Source organism: Suricata suricatta, chromosome 15 (assembly GCF_006229205.1).
Source record: "Suricata suricatta isolate VVHF042 chromosome 15, meerkat_22Aug2017_6uvM2_HiC, whole genome shotgun sequence".
NCBI classification, from domain to species: domain Eukaryota; kingdom Metazoa; phylum Chordata; class Mammalia; order Carnivora; family Herpestidae; genus Suricata; species Suricata suricatta.
The window spans coordinates 75,812,720-75,833,473 of record NC_043714.1 but is presented as its reverse complement, the minus strand read 5'-3'; the positions used below and the strand labels follow the sequence as shown (position 1 = coordinate 75,833,473).

Sequence of the window (20,754 nt, the reverse complement as noted above, 5' to 3'; positions counted from 1 at the left end):
CGGCGGGGCTGCGTCTGGCGCAGAGGGCAGAGCGAGGCCCTCGGCGGCCCCCGCCCCTGCCGTGCACCGGCTTCCAGGCGACAGGCGCCCCGCCTGTGTGTGGGCACGGCTCGTCCGCGGCGGTCTGTGAGCTTCGTGCCGAAGGAAGGAGGTGTTGGGAGAGTTCGGTTAACGGGTAGGTTTGCACTGTTTCTCGCCCGTAGGGGATCCTGGTCCCTGTCGGCATTTTTCCACCCCTGAGGAAATCTGTGACTACTTCAGCGACACGGATGTCTGGAATTCGCCAAACAGGCCTCATTAGCTCACGGCCACCGAGGGCCGACTCGCCACTGGCCGCTTTCTCATCCCATCCACACTGTTGCCGGGTGTCCTAGTGTTTCCTCTCCGGAGGACTTGCTTGTATCTCGGATTAAGAGCACTTCACGTGCTGGGGCGGCCCCAGGTTCCTCTTACAGGACGCGCCCACTGTGGCCTGTCGTGCAGGGGAATGGTCTTTATGGAAAAGCCCCGGAGGTGGCGAGGGCGCACACCGCGGTGTCCACCGCGCGGTCAGCGGCTCCGTGAGCGTCCGCGTGCGTAGCGGCCTCACCTGCTCGAACGTCGACGTAGAACCGCATCCCGATGAAGTGAGCGGGGGCGGCTGCCGCGCAGGTGCCCGGCCACTGTGTGCGTCGCAGGCCACGGGCAGCACCGGGCCGCTGAGCCTTCGGCCTTTACCATTTGCTTGTCGTGACGCGAGTGGGGCTGCGTGCCCGGGGACGTGGCTGATGGTGCGTGGCTCGGCCTTCCTGCGTGGTCTCCGCGTGAGCCGCCAGCCCCTCCGCCACTCCGCTTCCTCCATTCCTGCACTTCCTCTTCTTCAGCCTGCCCTTTGGTAATCTTTCACACTTAGTCATGTGGCACAGTTTTAGAAAGTCCCGAAAATATTCTAAGACATCACTTTAAGTATCTCTGTCCTAATAATTACTTTCATTTTGTATATAATTTTACGATAGTCTACCAAGTGCCTGTATTTAAAAAAACTTTTTTTTACTTTTTAAATTTATTTTTGAGAGACAGAGAGAGAAGGAGACACAGAATCCTAAGCAGGCTCCAGGCTCTGAGCTGTCAGCACAGAGCCCGACATGGGGCCCGAACCCATGAACCGTGAGATCATGACCTGAGCCGAAGCTGGACGCTGAACTGACTGAGCCCCCCAGGTGCCCCAAGTACCTGTATTTTAAAAGAAGTACAAATGTAGCCCTGATCCCGCCCGTTGTGGTGTCTCGTCCAGGCGGTGTCTCAGGCCTAAGGGACTGGAGACGGGAGGGGGGTGGGGGTAAAGGTGGGGCTGAGGACAGGGAGGAGGGAGGGACGGGAGGACAGAGGAGAGTGCCGTTGTCACCGCTCCTGAGCGGCAGGTACAGGAGGCACCGCGCGAGCACTTCCCCGCCCCCCAGGCTGGGATGTGGCTCCCCCAGCAGTTTTGTACGTAAAAACCGTCGAGGGCGCCTGGGTGGCTCAGTCGGTTAAGCCTCCGACTTCGGCTCAGGTCAGATCTCACATTCGTGGGTTCGAGCCCCGCATCAGGCTCTGTGCTGACAGCTAGCCCAGGGCCTGGAGCCCGCTTCCGGTTCTGTGTCTCCTCCTCTCTCTGCCCCTCCCCCTCTCATGCTCTGTCTCTCTCTGTATCAAAAACAAAAACAAAAACAAAAACAAAAACGTGGAATAGTGGCAGCTTCCGGGAGCTGATTCTGAAGAGGGGTTTACATGCGTGCAGGCACAGGACGCTGCTTGGAGCCCTGCGGCGACAGGAGCGAAGTTGGAGCCATGGCAGGAGTCTGTTGGGAGGGCTTGGTTAAGCACGTTCCGCTGAGTTCACATGTTCGAGTCCCCTGAGCAGAGAAGCGCACAGCTCTGTTCACAGGGCGGAGGCTCATCTGTCAGATGCTGGCGCGTCACACTCAGGCTGTGCGCAAAACAAACGTAATGTAATCCACTTACGGGAAAAGACGCATGCATTTCTATTCCTATCCTGACCTAACAAAGTTCTGAAAATAGTACGATTTTGGCCCTGCTGCTTCGGTAAGTACTTGTCCGTTTGCTTGGCTTCCCGCGGGCACTTCGCCCGAGCGTCTCCCTGTTGCGGTGGCGTGTGGGCTGTCCTGCGCGGCGGCGCCCGCCCTGGGGGACAGGCTCCGTTCCGCCGTGGGAAGGTCGGTTAGGAGTTCAGGAGGTTCTCCTGCGTAGCCACATGCACGCGCACACACAGTGAATACCGTTCTGGCCCTTGAGCTATTCGTAGCCTAGGCCTATTGAAGTGAGAACAGAACTGAAATGCTTTGTAAGAACTTGCGTGTGGAAGTTGCCACGGAGTTCTGGGACAGATTATCTTCTGCGGGCCTCGGGACTAGAGGACCCCGTTCTGTAACTTGTAAAATCTCTAGTACTTGATTCACATATTTAAGGTGTATACATAGGTGCACACTGGTATTTTTCACTGAATTCCAAGCTAAATGGAAACATTTTAAGGACCCATTTATGAGGTTCAGAACTTGATAACATTGATTTTTTTTTTAATTTTTTAAAATGTTTGTTTATTTTTGAGGGGGAGAGGGAGGGAGGGGCAGAGAGAGAGGGAGACACGGAATCTGAAGCAGGTTCCATGCTCCAGACTATCAGCACAGAGCCCGACATGGGGCTCGATCTCACAAACCACAAGATCATGACCTAAGCACTGAAGTTGGACCCTTAACCAACTGAACCACCAGGTGCTCTGATTCTTTTTTTTTTTTTTAATGTTTACTTATTTTGAAAGGGAGAGTGCACACAGAGGAGGGGCGGAGAGAGAGGAGGGGAGAGCGAATCCCCAGCAGGCTCCGCGCTCAGGGCAGAGCCCAGTGTGGGGCTCTGGCTCACAGACTGCGAGATCATGACCTGAGCAAGTGTAGGATGTTCAACCCACTGAGCCACCCAGGTGCCCCGATTCTTTTTAATTGTTTAGCTTGGTAACTTGTGATACGTGTATCCTTTGTAAGTTATGATGCTGAGTAGTGAAATAGCTCCTGGGACCCTACTCCCCACATGAAGAGAGCACAGCTGATGCGTCCCGGTCTGTGTCCCTGTCACATCCCCACACCCCTGCCCCTCTACTCCATGCAGGTGACCATGGTCCTGGGGGTCCATTGTCTCCTGGCTTGCTTTTCCTTTCTGGTTGTCACTGTGCAGTGGGGGGGTGGGGGGGTCCGGCCGAGGCTCACAGCTGGCCTGACATCTCCCTGAGCCCTCTGCATCCCATCCTTGGCCTGACCAAGGCTTTGGTTTGGTTTTGCCCCCCAGCCATAGAAGCCTTCGAGAAGATTTTTTAAAATGTTTTATTCAGCATTTTTTGTTGCTTTCCTTGAGCAAATTGGTTGGGACATTTGGTCTTCTGCCCTGGTAGAAATGGATGTGACCATAAGGCGATTTAAAAATGTATCCCTTTTGGTTCATTTCTCAGATAACTTTGAGCTGCGGGTGGAGGGTCGTTCAGACTGTGTTCAGGTTTGCCTCATCACCTCGCACCGGCGGACGTTTGTCAGGACTCCGCTTTTGCTGGAGGAGAATGTGTCTTCCCCAGGTGTGGGGCACAGTCTTCTCCCTCGGATTGCCGAGCACTGAGCGTGATGAATGCCCGTGAACTCAGGATTGTCAGCAGTGTGTGGCTGGTGTCCTTCCTGCTGTGTGGACGGGGCGTCGCCAGGGGCGGGGCTGCTTTCTCACAGCTGGTGTTCCCCCTGCGCTTGAGAACCGGACGCTCACCGTCTGTCTTTGAGGTGATCCGTCCTTTCTCTCTGGGCAGCTTTACGACGTTTCTCTGTCTTCCGTGTTTAGCAGTTTTATTACAAACTAGGTGTGGATTTCCAGCCGTTTCTTCCCTGCTCGCTGTGTGGTGCGCCCCCTGAGCCTGTGGGCTCCTATCTTTTCATCAGTTCTTGACATGCCTTCTGATGACCACTCAGATCTTGCCTTTTCCCCCTTCCGCGCTGCTCCGCCTGAGCTCTCCCCGAGGGCCCGCGTTCCCGCCTCTCAGGCCACGCTCCTGTCCTTCTCTCGTTTCTGCCCTTTGTTCTCCTAGGATCTGTGATTCGGATTAGTCCGTCAGACCACCAGCTCTCCTCCTCGACAAACACTTGGATGTGTACTGCATTTGCTGAGTTTTTATTACTTATTTTTTAAAGTTTTGTGTCCCTTTCTCTGTAAGAGAGTTTGCCAGGCCATCTGTTATGGCGCTTATTATTTTCTGATTTTTCTGCCGTTTACTTGTTGATCATTTCTTGTAGAGTTAATGTCTCTTCTGAATCTGAATTATAATATCTGAAATTCTTGGGCTTTCCACCACCCGTTGGAGGTGGCTGACACTGAGTCCTGTTCAGTGGTAGGTTTCCTCGTGTGTTTGCTACGAGCGTTGTTTTGTTGAATTTCACATGCGGGAATCTTTAGGATCCAGCTTGGGGATTAGTGACCACTTCTGAGTGTTAGCTGTTGTCATTTCTATTGTAGAAGATTATGTATTTTTTATTATTTTGGCTCTTTTATCAAAGTAGAAACAGAAGTATTATGTTAAGATTCTCTTTACTACTACTTCAATCCCATGGTAGAGAAAACACGTAAAATAAACTCATTTAATTCAGTTGTTCCTTATTTTGAAATTTCATCTATGCCCCCTATTCATTATGTCCTGCGTTTTGCATGGCGGCATGAAGAGAACATGTCGGCGGTCTGTGCGGAGCGGTGGGTCACTGGTTGGGGATTATTTTGCAGATGCAGTATCATTATCGATGTCCTAAATGTGAGATACTGCAAATGATTCACTAAGTGTTATTGCTCTATCTTAGGGTATTTTGAAAGATATTGATCAGCACACTCTGGAAGTAGCTGGAATCTTGTTATAACCCCGTTCACCCTAGAGCAGAAGTTTAGTTTTGATGCCAAAGCTAACGTGTCGTGACGAAGCAGGGAACGTGTGTCTCACGCTGACATGAACTTGTCCTTTGCCATGTGACATTTTATTCCTCTTTATCTCTCTGGAATTCCATTTGGTAAAGGTGTATTTGATCGGCACCCTTCTGCAAATAGTGGTGGCCGTTAGGCGAACGAGCCATGCCCACGTCCAGTCAAGAAATGTCGTACTAAGTCTATATTGATGCAGAGCTTGCCTAGAGATCGTTCAGTGGCTGTTGACGTTTTCAGCCCTTAAGACGCGTGGCCCGGACCTGGGGCTGCTCTTAGGAATAGTGGAAGATTAAAATGAGGACCGTTGACCCTGAACACGACCCTGCACAGTCGTAAATGCACGCAGGACTTCTGACTCCCCCAAGGCTTAGAGCTGCTGGGAGCCTAGTGTTGGTCAGAGAGAGGCTCTACTGCTAATAGAAACACCCAGTTAGCACGATTTTGTGTGTTGTATTTGTATCACATACAACATTCTTGCAGCAGAGTAAGTTAGAGACACAACGTGTTGAGAAAATCTTAAGAGAAAATATATTTACAGCACTTACTGTACTTACCCAGAATGTCCACGCGTAAGTGGGTCTATGTGGTTCAAACACGTGTCCCTGTGTCAACTGTACATCCATCCGTTGTGTCCTGAAAACTCTGGTGGTGGCGTACTTGTGACTTGTGTGGCAAGGGGAGCCGCAGCAGGGACCCGGGAGAGGGTTCGAAGGGCAGGACCTGACTGGCCTCCGTGGCGTCGGGTCTGGACTCGCCTGTGGGGGCGTGCGCGGCTCCGGGCGTGCGCCTTCGTCTTCATCAGCCGCCTTTTCCCTTTAGTTTAGTGTTTATTCAGATACTTGTATTATCAAAAGTAGATATCTTTATCTTACTTTCTTGGGTATAAAGCTTTCTGTAAGTTAGAACATCTTGAAATAGCAGCTCCGAGTGGGGAAGTCTAGCTTAGTGCCCGACATTTTCAGTTCGAGGATGATCAGCTCTCCTTTTCCAGAGAGAAGGTGAAATAAACAGAAGTCTAAGTGTGACTCGTAGACGGTGTATTTTCTGTACTTATTTCATGGATGTAGTGCTGTCCATGCCTCCTGTTTCCACTCCCGTGTATTTGTGTTGATTCAAGGAGCACTCGTGTTAGTGAGGGCGGAGGTGAGCCTGCCTTTCTCTGCTCTTCGGCCCTGATACTTGGTCAGCATGAAAGACTTCAGAAATGGGAGGGCGTTGGAAGTTTGCCCTCAGTCCACTGCAGGGGCTCTGGCAGACTGTCACATTGGTAGGAACACCCCAGTCCTGGGGTCCCCAAAATGACCCTCAAGCTCAGTCCCTCGCCGGGACGATTTACAGAGCACGACCGTGGGCAGGAGAAGCAGGCGGTGTGCGCAGGCCGCCACGTGGGCCCCCGCTCTCCTTCCTGTGCTGGGGCTCGGAGCCGCTCTGTGCCCGCACTCAGGCTGGCTTGTGGGGGTTGGCGGGGCTGGTGTGTGAGCTGGGTACATTAAGTTTTCCGATCCGTATGTGTAAAACGGGCCTACAGCCTTGAAGACTCACCAGAAAGATTATAAATGACAGGGCGCCTGGGCGGCTCAGCCAGTTAAGCACCGACTCTTGGCTTGAGGTCAGGTCATGACCTCACAGTTGCGTTGGGCTCTGCACTGACGCCACGTAGCCTGCTTGAGGTTCTCTCTCTCTCCCCGTCTCTCCCTGCTCTTCCCTCCTGTGCGCGCCTGTTCTGTCTCTCTCAAAATAAATAAATAAACATAAAAAAGAAACATGTGAAGCACCCGCTTAGTACCTGGGCGCCTCTGTCGGGACGGCCTGTTCGCGTGGGGTCGCGCCGCGGTGCAGGGCGCACCGGCCACCCCAGCCGCGGCACACAGCTCCGGGCGCCCAGGCCGTGGGCCGTTGCTGGAGGAGAACCGCTCTCCGGCTCCTCAGTCGTGTCTCGGAGGGTCTTCCGCGGGGATGGTTCCCTCCAAACTGTCCCGGCTTGCGTTCCCGCAGCCGGGGTGAATTTGGTTTGATGAGTGAAATAAAGCATGTGATTGTATTTTCCCACCTGTGAGAGTGTCCAAACATCATAGTACTTCATCTCTAAGATGATTTTGTTCAGATGACTTACGTCTCTGCTGTGGTGGTAATTGATACCCCAGACTGAGCTCCGCCCCCTCAGAGCGGCCGCGCTCTTCCTCTCACTCCTGTGAGCCCAGGCCTTGATTTATCTCCTGCCTTTACTTTTGTGTTCAGTAGTAAGCCTACTGCTGATGAAAACTTTAGTTTTTAAATTTGGATGATGATGATGATGATGATTATTATTATTATTTTGGTATATAGGAGAAAGGACCAGTTGAAGTGTCCACAAAGTGATTGTAGAATGAAAGCTTTTTACCTCCTCTCACGGGCTGAGTAAAGCAGTCCCACCGAGTCAGTCTTCGGTGCGCACCAACAGCACACGATGCAAGTCACCGTTGCTTCCGTGTATGGAAAATAGTACGCGCACACAGAGGTGCCCAGACCCCAGCTTGGAGGCTGCGCTAATTCGCTCGCTCGCTCACTCGCTCGTCAGGGACTATTACTGGCCGCCCCGCTCGGTGCTAACGCAGGACGGAGCACAGGGTTTAGCGAGGAGCCGAGTTCAGATCAGAACCAGCATATGGTTGGCTGCTGGACGAGTAGGTGAGCACGCGCACTCCGGGTTCTGGATTCTCGGACACTCCACAAGCAGGCTGTTCCCATCTGAAGTCTCATCTCCTCTGTCGGGAGGACCGGGGCGAATCGGCCCGAGGAAGTGGGCGTCGGTCGGTGTGTTAGCGCGCTTCCTAGGCAGACGTGGTTGAGCTTCCGGGCACTCTCCGCTCACTGCGTGGGGTTCGCCCATGTGGACGGAGGCAGAGCTTAGACTTAGAGCCTGTTGCTCAGCAGTGAGCACGGAGGAGGGGGTGGTGGTTGGCTCACACGTGTAGGTTTTGCCAGGCAGGCAAAATAAAGGGTTAATGACAGATCAAGAAGTTGAGGGTCTTTGCGAGGGAAAGTCATGATGACGAAATCTCTAACGCAAAGGAGACAGAGCAATGAACTGGGAGTAGACATCCTTTGAGCAGGTGAACCGACAGGCTGGGAGGGAGTAGTTGAAGAGCAGGATCTTTGGAATTTGTTTCAAGGGCAGAGGTCAACACCCTTTTCTGTAGAGGGCCCACGAGTAGTTATTTTAGAAGTGAGCTAAGAGGCAAAACCAGGGCTTTTGGAAATATTTCTGTAATTATATTTTTATAATTTTTCTTATAAATCACGGGACGGATTTCCACAGAAACCCGCATGGATGAAGTTCATAACAGTCCAGTTCTCTGTAACACAGGCCTGCTGATAACGCAGCGTCTGTCTGGGGGAGGACGTTTGGCTGAGGTTCAGAACAGGGCTCCTGTTACCAGATCGGTTGCAGGTGTCAGTCTCTTACGGCGGTTTACGTAGCTTGTCTCTAGAAGTGTCTTCACACTGACGGGTGCTCCCGGAGCCGCTGCCGGCCCATCAGTTACTTCAGCTGAGCGTAGTCGTTACTCAGAAGGTGCTTGTGGGGTTGTCTTAGGTTCTTCTCCGTGTTTTAGACTTTCCGTGTGTCAGGGTTAACCGCTCACCCGGGGTGCTGAGGTGGCAGGGCAGGGGAATTTCCTTTGCCCTTGCCCTTGCCCTTGGGGTCCAGAGCTAGGACGCAGTTTGAGTTCAGGAGATACATCCACTGCACGTCTTCGGGGAAACGGAGATCTCCGTCCCGGTGTTGGCCTGTGACGGCGCGGGGAGGGTCTGCCGCGGCATGGCGTTGCTGCGGCCCAGAGGATGCGAGTCGCTTCCTAAAGTCCAAGTGCTCATGGAGCCTGTGGGTTCTCAGGAAGAGCCCATTGCACTTTTTAAACCACATTTTGGCTGTACTCAAGTTCACGTCCAGCTTCTGCTGTGCTTACTGACGCAGCAGGCGGGAGGGAGCGAACGGGCGAATGACACCTCTGCCACGTGCTCTTTAAAACAGCCTTGTCTCCCGATTCCTCCCGACGCAGGTGAAGAGCGACTACATGTCCGAGATCGCCGACCGAGTGGACCAGGACATTGCTCTGAAGCTGGGCTGTCTAGAGATACGGTAAGGTGGAGACGGCGCTGAGGGCTTGGCTCGTCGGTGGTCGGCGTGATTTTCGAAAATTACCCAGGCATTTTCATTTTTCTCATCAAGACCACTAATAAAATTTTTAAAACTTGAGTAAAAATTTGAGAACATTTTGGATTAGGTTGTCAGTGCTTATTTTAGGGATCGTAGGGCCTTTTAAAGTGCTGTTTCGCTGTAGTGAGAATGGCGCGGCCATGGTGCAGGTTTAAGGGAAATGGAAATCTGAGAATACGATTCTTATTTCTGATAATGTGTCACCATTTGTCATGTTATCTCCTATGCTACATTTTAAATTTTGAATAAAAGGATATTTTACCTTTTTCAGGTAAGCTTTCAATTAAAGTTTGCTTTAGGCTGCTAGTTTAAGATGATTTGGTTAAACTAGCCAAAATCTGAGGTGCCTGGGTGGCTCAGTCAGTTAAGTGGCCGACTTCAGCTCAGGTTATGATCTAGTGGTTCATGAGTTCGAGCCCTACATTGGGTTCTGTGCTGACAGCTCAGAGCTTGGAACCTGCTTCATTCTGTGTCTCCTCTCTCTGCCCCTCCCCTGCTCACGTGCTATCTTTAATAAATAAACGTAAAAAAAAATTTTTTTAAACTAGCCAAAATTTAGTTACATGTCCTCGAAACAGTGATAATTTCCCCCCAGCGTCACCATTTTTTATATTGCATGAGGCTGTTAAGTAATGTTTCCTACAAGGCCCTAAAGACGGTTAAGTGTGGCTCTCAACTTCATGAAAATTTGTTTTCACCTGTAACCATGTATCCGACTAACAGAGGCCGTCGCTCACCAGCGCCTTCCTGCTCCCGCCCCGCTCCTGGCCCGGCAGTGTCCGTGTCCGGGTGTCCTCGGGCACGTGTTGTCCCCACGTGGCAGCGCTGGGCGCCGTCTGCGGCAGGCATCCGAAGGCGTGAGCCTGCGCGTGCACGGTCCGGGCAGCGCTCCTGCCGCTGCACAGCTACCTCCCCCGTCGCGCTCTGGCCCCCACGGCTTGTGTGTCCTGTCCTCTGCACCCTGCTCAGCCCCAGGTGCTTTGCTGTGGAATAAGGTGCTGGAGGAGAAGCCTGGCGGATTTGCTGCCCGCTGGCTAGCCACTCTTCCTTCCACCTTCTCCCCTGCCTCCATGAATAGAAAGCAAAGGAACAAATTAAGTGACCCTATTGGGGCCTTGTTTATTTTATTAAAAAGTTTTTCTTAAGTTTGTTTATTTTTGAGAGAGAGCGAGAGAGAGTGAGCAGGGGAGGGGCAGAGAGAGAGGGAGCCACAGAACTCAAAGCAGGCTCCTGGCTCTGAGTGCTCAGCACAGAGCCCAACGCAGGTCTCGAACTCATGAACTGTGAGACCATGACCTGAGCTGAAGTCAGAGGCTCAGCTGACTGAGCCACCCGGGCCGCCCCTATTGGGACCCTTTATAATTTTTCACCTAAAATCTCGTACTTTCCATTTTAAGTAGGCCATAGAGAAATTTAAAAAGCAAAACCAGTATTTATATTATTAAGGACAAGTTTGAAATAAAGTCATCTTCTCCTACAAAATTACTTGAGAGGATGTATAACATCTGTGTCTCCAATAGCAGCTCCAGCTGGGACTTATGCTTCTGTGCAGAGAGAACCCTCTCCACTCATGGCGGTTGTTTTTTTTTTTAATGTTTATTTATTTTTGAGAGAGAGAGTCAGAGAGACAGAGTGTGAACGGGGCAGGGGCAGAGACAGAGGGAAACTCAGACTCGGAAGCAGGCTCCAGGCTCTGAGCTGTCAGCACAGAGCATGACGTGGGGCTCAAACCACAAACCGTGCGGTCAGGACCTGAGCCAAAGTCGAACAGCCAACCACCTGAGCCCCCCAGGTGCCCGTCATGGCAGGTTCTGTAGAGACAGGACTTGGTTCCAGCAAGGCCTGGAACTGCTCGAAGGTGCAGTGTGGAGTAAGAAGGCAGCACTCAGGCCGTGACCATTCAGAGTGCTGGACGGCACGTGCTCAGCAGACGCCCGGCCGCTCTGTCCTCACGGCCGCCTCTGCTTTTGCTGCCTCCGGTCTGTACGGTTGGCCTTCGTGACGGCTGTGCGTCCGCAGGCGTGGGCGGCCGCGGCGGGCAGCAACGCAGCTCGTGCCTCCTCTTTACCGGGGGTCAAGCGTGCTTCACGTTAGAAGAGACCGTGGGGCTGCCCCCAGGGACAGGATCTGCGTTAGCTGACCCGGCCTCTCCGGCGCACGGGAACAGCACGGGGGTCAGGTCCCCCTCGTGAGTCTTAACAGGGCGTTTGTGGCTGCACCGCGTCGCGTGACTGCGTGGCAGCATGGCGATGCCGGGGAGTGACGCGGACCTTCTCCCTCGTGTGGCAACCTATGTCTTCCCCTTGCAGGCGCTCGTACTGGGAGATGCGGGGCAACGCGCTGGAGAAGAAGTCCAACTACGAAGTGTTAGAGTGAGTACTGCGGCTGCGCCGGAGCTTCCTCCTTGCAGGAACTGTGCACAGATGCTTTCATTTGTTGACAGGGGTCTCCAGGCTCATAATGTCCACGGCAGTCAGCACAGACTTCTCTCTCCCTGTGGATCGAGTCACACTGCGGTGAAGGTCACTTCTAGTTCACACCAAATTCAGAATTACTGAGCCAGCTCTTATTTATATTCTCGGTGTACATTTACACAGGATTTCTTTCAATACAGGTTGAGATGCATGCATTCCTTGTTGCTCAATTATCAGACTGTTTAGACGGACGGGAGAATGTTCTGATAAAGGGAGTAATTAATGCGTGAGACTGCCGCATCAGGCTGCGTCGTGTGCCTGTGAGGCTCACGGAGCGTGTCTGGGGGGCTGGAGTTCCGTCTTCAGCTTTTCGGTAATTCATGCAGCCAAAGAGAGTTTGTGTTTCTGATGTCCCACCGATGGCCACTTTTAGTTTGGTTAGTGGTGATGCCACGTCTGGCCGGCACGGACTTTTTCTGGCTGTCCTATCACTGAACTCTTGTGGTAACTGGGAGACGTGGCAGGAGAAAGTGAAAGGCTCTCTCGTCCTATCCCTGCTGTGATGGGGCTTGAACCGGCCTCGGAGGCTGCCTGGACTTTCCCGAGCCCAGCCACCGCCACCCGCGGGAGAGTTAGTTCCCCACCCTTTGGACAGCAAGACTTTGCGGGGAGGCGTGGTCATTGACGTGTACAAGTAGAAGTAGACATTTTTGGAAATTAATTACAGAGCAGGTACAACCATTTGAAATAATAACCGGTCATGGTGGATGGAATGGGCATTTTCTGTAAGTAACAGGAGGCTCTGTTGCGCCAGAGTGTGAGGGCTGAATGCGCACCACCTGGCCGTCTGTCCTGTTTGAGGCTCTGGGAGCCGGGCCCCCGCCCGATTTCTGAAGGTGACATGGCCGCGTAGGGTCCGTGACTGTGTGCAGCACAGAGGCCACTCCCCAGAACTGTGCCCGTGTTTATCCAAACGCCGTCTGTACATATGCTGTGCCCCTCTACAGACTGGGTGGGGCAAAGAAGGAGCTGTTTGGAGGCGAAGGAACACTTGGGATCAGCTGGGATGGCCTCGCGGGGGTTATTTTAGGCAGAACTTTTCCTGACCTTTAGTAGATGGTGTAGAAGTCGTGATGCCGCTATTAACGTAAAAAGAAAGCAACCCACACTCACTGTGGTTTAGGTTTTTGTTTACAAGTGTCACATTCTTCAGCCTTCCAGACTCCGGGTGCTTAAAATACAGATAACTGGATTTGGAGGAATCACTGCAAGTCCTGTCTCAGGTGATACTAGGTCTGTCCTCAGTTCACAGGGAGGTTCAGGAAAAGCAGGAATAGTTTGATCTGTTTGGTTCTTTGGTTGATCGTTCCTTTGTCCACTTACTTCTTTACCCAGCACTTCATTTAGCAGACGTTGCCGCGCACCTGCCTGGCCGTTGGCCGCCGGGTGCCGGACACTCCGAGACAAATCACGCAAAATGTCCACCCTCAGGCGGCGTACAGCTGGAGGGGAGGCTCCGACAAGCAGGCAGGATTGTGGGGTGATGTGCGAGGAGCTGAGCCAGCAGTACCTGGAGGGTGGCGGGGAGGCGGCACCCGCTGTCTGAGCTGGTGTCCCGGGAGGTGTGGCCACCCCGGCTCGAGGAAGGGATGTGGGCGGGTGGGGGCAGCTGCCCCCGAGGAGCGATGAGGCTTGGTGAAGGCACAGAAACGGGAACAATCGGGTAGCAGCTAGAAGACCGTCAGTTTGTTGTGAGGGGCGGGTCCTTCTTCAGAAGGTCTTGGTCCTTGGCATCGCCGCTGCTGAGTGGTGAGGAGGCTTGTGGTTCAGAACTCCGTATTCGTGGGATTGGGATTTTATTAACGAAGGTTAAAAGTAGAAGCAGAGAACACGACACCCTTGCATCTCTCCTGTCCACTTGAGGAGCGAGGCTGTGTCGTGGGCATAGCAGCCCCGGCAGCCGGGAGGGAGGTGGCCAGAGCCGTAGTCCCTGCCTGGTTGGCTGGCTGGCTAGATTTGGGTAAGCCTAAGGAGGGATCCCGGGGCTCTGCTGGTCCCTGTCCTGGGCCCCCAGGGGGGTTTGGCCACAGGGAGCAGCTCTGTTTGCCAAGGACCTTCAGAAACTGTTGGGAGAACGTTGATTTTCAGTTCTGAGGGAGCGTACGTGTTCTTTAATTTTTTTAAATGCTTATTTATTTTTGAGATAATGAGACAGAGCGTGAGTGGGGGTGGGGGTCAGAGAAAGAGGGAGACACAGAATCTGAAGTGGGTTCCAGGCTTCGAGCTGTCAGCACAGAGTCCGATGTGAGGCTCGAACTCACAAACCGTGAGATCATGACTTGAGCTGAAGTTGGACAGTTAACTGACTGAGCCACCCAGGTGCCCCAGGGAGCATGCACGTTTTTTAAATGAAAAGGAAGGATGAGTGTGGGTTTAGGGCTAGAGGGGTGAACAGCCAGCAGGTAGGCAGACATAATGATCTAAAGAGGTCCAGTCCTTGGTGGATAGTCCGTGAAGTCCGGGAAGGTCCTGGACTATAAATCGCCTGGAGGTTAGTGACAGGGTGCAGAAGCCACCTGGGTGTGTCCTTCAGGTCACCACAGAAGCCTCACTGGTTGCAGTGACTGGGGACGGATGGTGTGAGCTGTCGTATCCTGCCCTGTGTCTGTGAGGCCACAGCCAGAACTGCGGTGTCACAGGGAGAAGTCAGCCAGGTGTCCACGTAAAAGGGACACTGAGCGGAGGACATCAGGGGCCCAAGTGGAACCTCCACGGACACGGCATTGACGTGTTTGTGGCAGTGAGGACAGACCGTTGGAAGAAAGACCGTGAAGAAGTAGGTACCCATCAAGGTGGGCTGGCGGATGCTTTGTGTGCGGACAGGAGTTTCCAGTTTCAGATCTGTTTGAAATGAAAGTCAGAGATTGCATTAGCGTTGGTGTCAGGTTGGCTTATTTGTAAAGATTACAGAAATTGAGGTGACAGAAGCAGAAGACCGGGTGGGGCCCCGATGGGTGGGCCCAGGAAGTGGGGGATGTGGAGTCACTGTCCCCGGGCAGGGGCCTGTGCTCCTGTTCTGGGAGAAGCAGGCGCAGCACAATTTCGGGATCGCAGGCCTCGTCAGAGGGCGTGGGGGGAAAGTGGAGTCAGTGTGATGTTGAGGCAGCTGCTGTGTGTTCTTCTGCAGGTGTGCGGTTACGATAAGCACGCACGAGAGGGCAGGAAAGAGGGGCGGGTGCGGGGCTGGAGTCTGGGTGTGACCGCGCCCCTTCTGCACTGCTGTGGTCCTCCCCCCTCTGGTGGGTCCTCCCCCCTCTGGTGGTCCTCCCCCCTCTGGTGGGTCCTCCCCCCTCTGGTGGGTCCTCCCCCCTCTGGTGGTCCTTCCCCCTCTGGTGGGTCCTCCCCACTCTGGTGGGTCCTTCCCCCTCTGGTGGGGCCTCCCCCCTCTGGCCTCCCCCCTCTGGTGGTCTCCGGGGCTGTACAGGTGCCTGGCTGCCCTCTCTCTGGGTGACAGCTCGCCGAGCCACTCAGAGTGTCCGGGCTCAGGTCCTGCTTGCACACAGACTGTCCCCACCATGTGCTGACGCCTACCCGGGTGTTCAGCGGTGCCGGCCCCGGCTGCGTGTTCGCCCATACTTTCCACTGTGAAGCATGAACACCAAACGTGTACAGTCACCTAAGAGTTTTAGTAAGAAGACAGCACATAGAAGAATTTCAGAGTTCGTCTCTTAACATAATGTTGAGTCTTGTGAAATAGTTTTTATTTGTGTGCAGAGATAGTAATACATTCTAGCTGGAAAACATTGAAACCACACGGGCACGTAACATAAAAGTCTGCGAATCCCGGCAGTTAGCGCTAATCGCCTTCGTAGCCTTACAGTCTTCATGAGTATTCTTAGAGCACCGTGCAGCACACGGCTTAACAGACGAGCCCGTTCTGGAGCCACGTTTCCAGGGCCTGCACTCAGTGCGTCAGCCCCTCATGCAGGGGCGGCCCTGTGCGCTCCTGCCTGCGGGCCGGCACCACTGTGAGGCCATGTTCCTTTTGGCCTGTTGAGCGACAGCTCGTGGCTTGTGTTATATACTTCGGTTTGGTCACTGTTGAACACCTACCTGCCCATATGTGGGGCATTTCCTATTCCTTTTTACTTTTACATTGGCTGTATTTCTTATCAGGTTTTCTAATCTGTTTATGTGTTTTCTTATGAACAGGTTTTTGTCATATTAACCATGTTTGTAGTATTTGTTCTGTGTGTTCTTCCCAAATTGTCTTTGTCCATCAGCCGCGATCAGATGCTCTCATCACACAGAACTTGTTCTTACTTCGTTTTTTAAATTTTGTGGGGTTTTTTTTTTTTTTTTTGAGAGAGAGAGAACGCTCATGCGCATGCCAGGGAGAGGGGCAGAGGGAGAGAGAGAACCTCAGGCCCCAGGCTCAGCGGGGAGCCCAACACAGGGCTCCATCCCATGACCCTGGCGTCAGGACTGAGCTGAAATCAAGAGTCGGTGGCTCAACTGACTGAATCACCCAGGTGCCCTTTTTCCTTTGTTTTTTTAATGTAGTAAAATCTGCCAATTGTTTTCAGTTTTGAGTTTTAAGACCTGATGTTTATTCTATTTTCTTTTAATTTTTTTAAATGTTTATTTTTGAGATACAGAGAGAGACAGAGTGTGAGTGGGGGAGGGGCAAAGAGAGGGAGACACAGAATCGGAAGCAGGCTTCAGGCTCCACACCGTGAGCACAGAGCCCGACGAGGGGCTGGAACTCACAAACTTTAAGATCATGACCTGAGCCGAAGTCAGACTCTAAGCCGCGCAGGCGCCCTAAGGTTTATCCTAAAACCTTTGTGGGTTTATTTCTATCTTCACATTTGCAAACGTGCAGATATTTTTTTAAAGGAGTTCTTTTTAAGGGTCTGTGGTGACAGCTTCTCTGGGTCTTGTAGAGACCGTCACTGTGGCTGGTGTCAGATCGTTTCCCCCACGCTCACTAGGAGACACTGGAGACGCAGCGGGCAGCGGGCACGTGTCATCTGTCCTGCAGGTCCTGCGGTCATTACGTCCTGCTGCGTGTGCTCCGTGCGCTGGGCCCTTACGGACGTCTCTTCCCATTCAAGCGTGTCAGCGTCTGTCCTTGTGGTGTCTTGTTTGCGGGCCCTCAGTGACTGCGGTGTGACAGGAGCCCTGCCCATTTCAGTTTGTGTTCGCTTTCTGTTTGGGGCTTGTTTTATTAGAACACACAGAGTGTTTGTCTTCTTGCCTCCTTGAATCTCGTGTCACTGCTGGGTTACGCGGGGCATGCCCAGTCGTGCTTTCTTGTTTTGGGGGATTTTCCCCCTAAAGTGTGTCTGGTCTTCTTTAGGTTAGCACTGGCCGCCTTTTCGATTCCTTTTCTCATCTTACTTCTACTCTTTTCACTCCCCGCTTTTTCACATCCTTCTACTTTTGGGCGTGTCTCTTGTACGCTGCGGGATTTCTCAAATCCCGTTTGCTGATAAATCTTGCTTTTAACTGATGGGTTTAATATATTTGTGTTTATTAGTACGACTCATTGCTGGGGGGCTTCTGTTGTCTTTATTTCTATTGTCTCTTTTTTCTTAAACTTTGTTTTTTGGGGAGAGGATTTGTGTGTATGTATGTAGGTATGTGGCTTTTTCTTTTTGATATTTATTTTTCATTGGTTTTCTCATTCTAATCTTCTGTCTCTAATGGTTTGGAAATTTATAAACTATTTCCATTCTTTTATTAGTTACCCTTCCATTTTAACCTTCTATGTTAACTTACCCACATCTAGATTTAAAATTATTTTGGGGTGACTGGGAGGCTCAGTCAGGTAAGCTTCCGACTTCAGCTCAGGTCATGATCTCACAGTTCGTGGGTTCGAGCCCTGCGTCAGGCTCTGTGCTGACGGTGAGGCGCCTGGAGCCTGCTTTGGATTCTGTGTCTCCCTCTCTGTCTGCTCCCCCACTCATGTTCTGTCTGTCTCTCCCTCTCTCTCTTAAAAATAAATAAACATAAAATTAAAACAGTGAATTATCTTAACCGTCGCTTCTGTAGCGCAAGGACCTTGGGACATGCTGACTCTCCTTGGCTCCTTCCAGCTAGCACGCCATTTCCCGGCTGTCAGTTGTGTGTCTGCCGAAGGCCCATGTGTTAGGTGTGGCTGGGACTCCGGGCGGACATCGGTGGTTTGGCTGCATGTCCGTCGTTTTGTGTCTTAACCGGTCCTGTGTTTACCTCGGCCCGCCCCCCGGGTCCTCCTGCACACACGTTGTCCACACAGAGGCGGGATTCCGGGCCAGCACTGACGCGCCTGCTGCCGTTTCTCGGTGGCTGCCCCTCACGTCAGCGTTCCTGTCCTCGCCCAGCTGCGAACGAGATGGGCTGCTTGGCTCTCTGGATCTGCTCCTTCCATCCGGGATGTGTGTGCCATGGGCTCTGGAACTGTCCGTTGGGGACATCGGGACCAGCTCTGAACTGTTTCCCGCCTCTGTTTCTGTGTCATCGGTCTGTCCCGTCCTGGGATCTGTCTTCCAAGCCCTCCCTTCCCGTCGAATAGTTTTTCCGTCATGCCTCGTTGACGTGTTTCATCTCGCAACTGACGCTTTTCAGTTCCAGACGTTCTTTTTTGGATGCGATCTGCTCTTTGTCCCCACTGACCTCCTGCTGCAGGCGCGTGCGTGTGACGGTGCCAGGACCATGCCAGTTGGCTCTTCCTCAGAGTCCCTCAAGCCTCCCAGTGGCCCGGACGTGGGCAGGCGTGGGCAGGCAGGGCTGGGGGCGGGGGGAGGGCTTCTTCCAGAGCCAGGGGCGACAGGCTCAGTGGCTGCTGCCCTCGGGTCCTGGCGCGACCCGGGAGCCCACAGCGGGCGGTCCCCGCGCTCCTCACCCCTGCACTGAGGCCATGCCCAGCGAGGTCTGCAGGCGTGCCCACCCGAGCACTGTCTGCTCAGCTGGCGTTCTGGGGTCAGTTTCCATTTTTGGTAAAGTTTATTATTTAGAAATTCTTTTCTGTGTATCTTTGGTGGTAAAGTTCTGTTTCTGTCCTCTGAAAGGTGGCTTTGGTCCATGGACGACTCCAGGTGTTTTCTCAAGACTGTAAGCTTTAAAGATTGGTCAAGCGGTGCCCTCCGCTCCGTCCCCCGCACCGCTGCTGCGAGAAGGGGTGCCGGCCGAGGGGCAGTCCGGCTCCGAGCAGACCCTGGCCGCCCTGCCCCAGGGAGCCGGCCGCCCCGGGCCTGCGGGGCCCCGGCGGTTCCCTTCCCCGCCGAGCGCTGCTGGGGGCCCCGAGCCGCTTCGGAACAGAGCGCAGAACGTCACTTGTTTCTGTTAGTCTGTTTCAGGGTTCTCCCTCTCTTCGCCACTAAGGAGAGAAGTTGTGAAGTTGTCCACATGTCGCGTAGGGCCTGTCAGAAAATGTAAGGACTGTCCCCTTGTTCACAGCCTGGGGGAGAAGCCCCTCCCGCCTGACTGTGGTTCAGCGGCACGCTGTAGGGACCTCTCTAGTTTTCCTTTAAAACAGCCAAAGACTTAGTCTTTCTTTCCATGTCTTTGCAAGCTTGGGAGAAGCAGGGTGCCCTCTCTGTAGGCAAAGGGGAGACCTGCGGGGGTGACCACCCCCGGCCCGAAGGTGCCCTCCCTTGGACTCCTGCCTCCAAGGCACTCGGTTTACACCTTATGAGCGAAGGGGAGGGGGAGGCGCGAGGGGAAGGCAGGAGGTCAGATCAGAGGTTTGAAGAAAAATGTTTTATTCTCAAGCGTGACAGCTGCATTGGGACAACGACAGATGAGCTGGAGTGAGCCAGTGAGCCTGGGTTTCGGTCACCGTCCTGGCTGTGATAATGTGGAAGGAGTAATTTCACCTACCGACGATTCTTCTTCAAACGGCAGCATTGTGTTGTGGAAACCATTTTAAACGAACTATTTACGTTTTCACTTCTGCTCATTTCCTCATTAAGTGGTTGGCCTTTTTAAGAATCGTGCTCTTAGTCGTCTTTGCACGTCCCTGGTCTGTCCTCTGCCAGAACGTCAGCCGCACGGGTGGCGCGTCCTGCCGTCCCAGCACCTGGCGGTGTCTGACGTTGGTATTTCTTTTTTTTTTTTTATTACTTTATTTATTTTGAGAGAGAGAGCATGCATGTGCAGACGTGCACAAGTTGGGGGGGGACAGGAGGAGAGACCGGACCCCAAGCAGGCTCCACACCATCAGCGCAGATCCCGACATGGGGCTTGAACTCAGGAACTGTGAGATGATGACCCGAGCCGAGACCAAGAGTCAGAGGCCTAACTAACTACAGCGCCCAGGTGCCCCCGGTACTTCTTGAATGAAAACAACAAAAATTATAATTAGCTTCAGCTAATTTTACATCATAAATTGTTTTCATTGTCTCTTTTCTTAACAGTAATCCAGTGCTTCCTTCAGCTGCCTGTGGCCGTAGGTCGAGAAGAGCTGCAGGAACTGACAGCGGCTTGACTAAGACAGAGGGGCGTTTTTCTCATGCAGAGCAGGGCGGCAGTCAGCGCTCCTTGTCGCCAGGGTCTGAGTTCGGATGTCTGCCACGGGCCCTGGCTGCAGCTTAGGTCGTGGCGCCCGGGGCTTCCCGGTGGCCCCCGCGAGCCTGGCTTCCTGATGAATGAATGGAAATGCGGTGGTGTTGCAGTTTTTCTATGATTTTGCTTACTTTAGCCTCATTTTTATTTTCCCGCTTGCCAGGTATCACATTTAAAAGAGTTCTAGCACGTGGACAAATGCGACAGAGCCACTGCTCAGAAGTAGTTGGAAAAGTTAAACTATATACTTGTTAGCACTAGTTGGTCTTAGCTTTTTTCGCCCCCAAAATGGAGTTGTCTTCATCTTGGAAGTAAAAGAAACGTCTAGTAACTGCCTTCATTTTCACGAAGAAGTATGCCCTCTTTCATTTTTCACGAAACATACGGCCCTTTTGGTCCATCTTTAATTTTCCCATTTGTGACAGAAATGAGTAGGATAAATTTTTTGCTTTCCACTTGAATCTGTGAAAAGTGGATGCTTTAGGTGGTTGAATCCCAGCGGGGCTGGTCTCACAGTCAGGAGGAGGACAGCCCCGGCCTGGGCCCCCCCCCTTTGGTGGCCGGCTGCCTCCTAGAAACCCCCACTAGAAGGTACACCTTCCTTGTACCCCGCCCCCC

General features: G+C 52.8%; 1 protein-coding gene across 22 annotated transcripts in view; it reads left to right on the top strand.

The window, feature by feature from the left end:
- PTK2 (protein tyrosine kinase 2) overlaps positions 1-20,754 on the top strand; it is a 207,157-nt gene that overhangs the window by 76,807 nt on the left and 109,596 nt on the right. For all 22 annotated transcript variants that reach the window (XM_029923992.1, XM_029923986.1, XM_029923983.1 and 19 more), the window contains 2 exons: positions 9,015-9,094; positions 11,482-11,544. In XM_029923992.1, the coding sequence (XP_029779852.1) occupies positions 9,015-9,094; positions 11,482-11,544 (143 nt within the window). The remainder of the gene's footprint in view (positions 1-9,014; positions 9,095-11,481; positions 11,545-20,754) is intronic.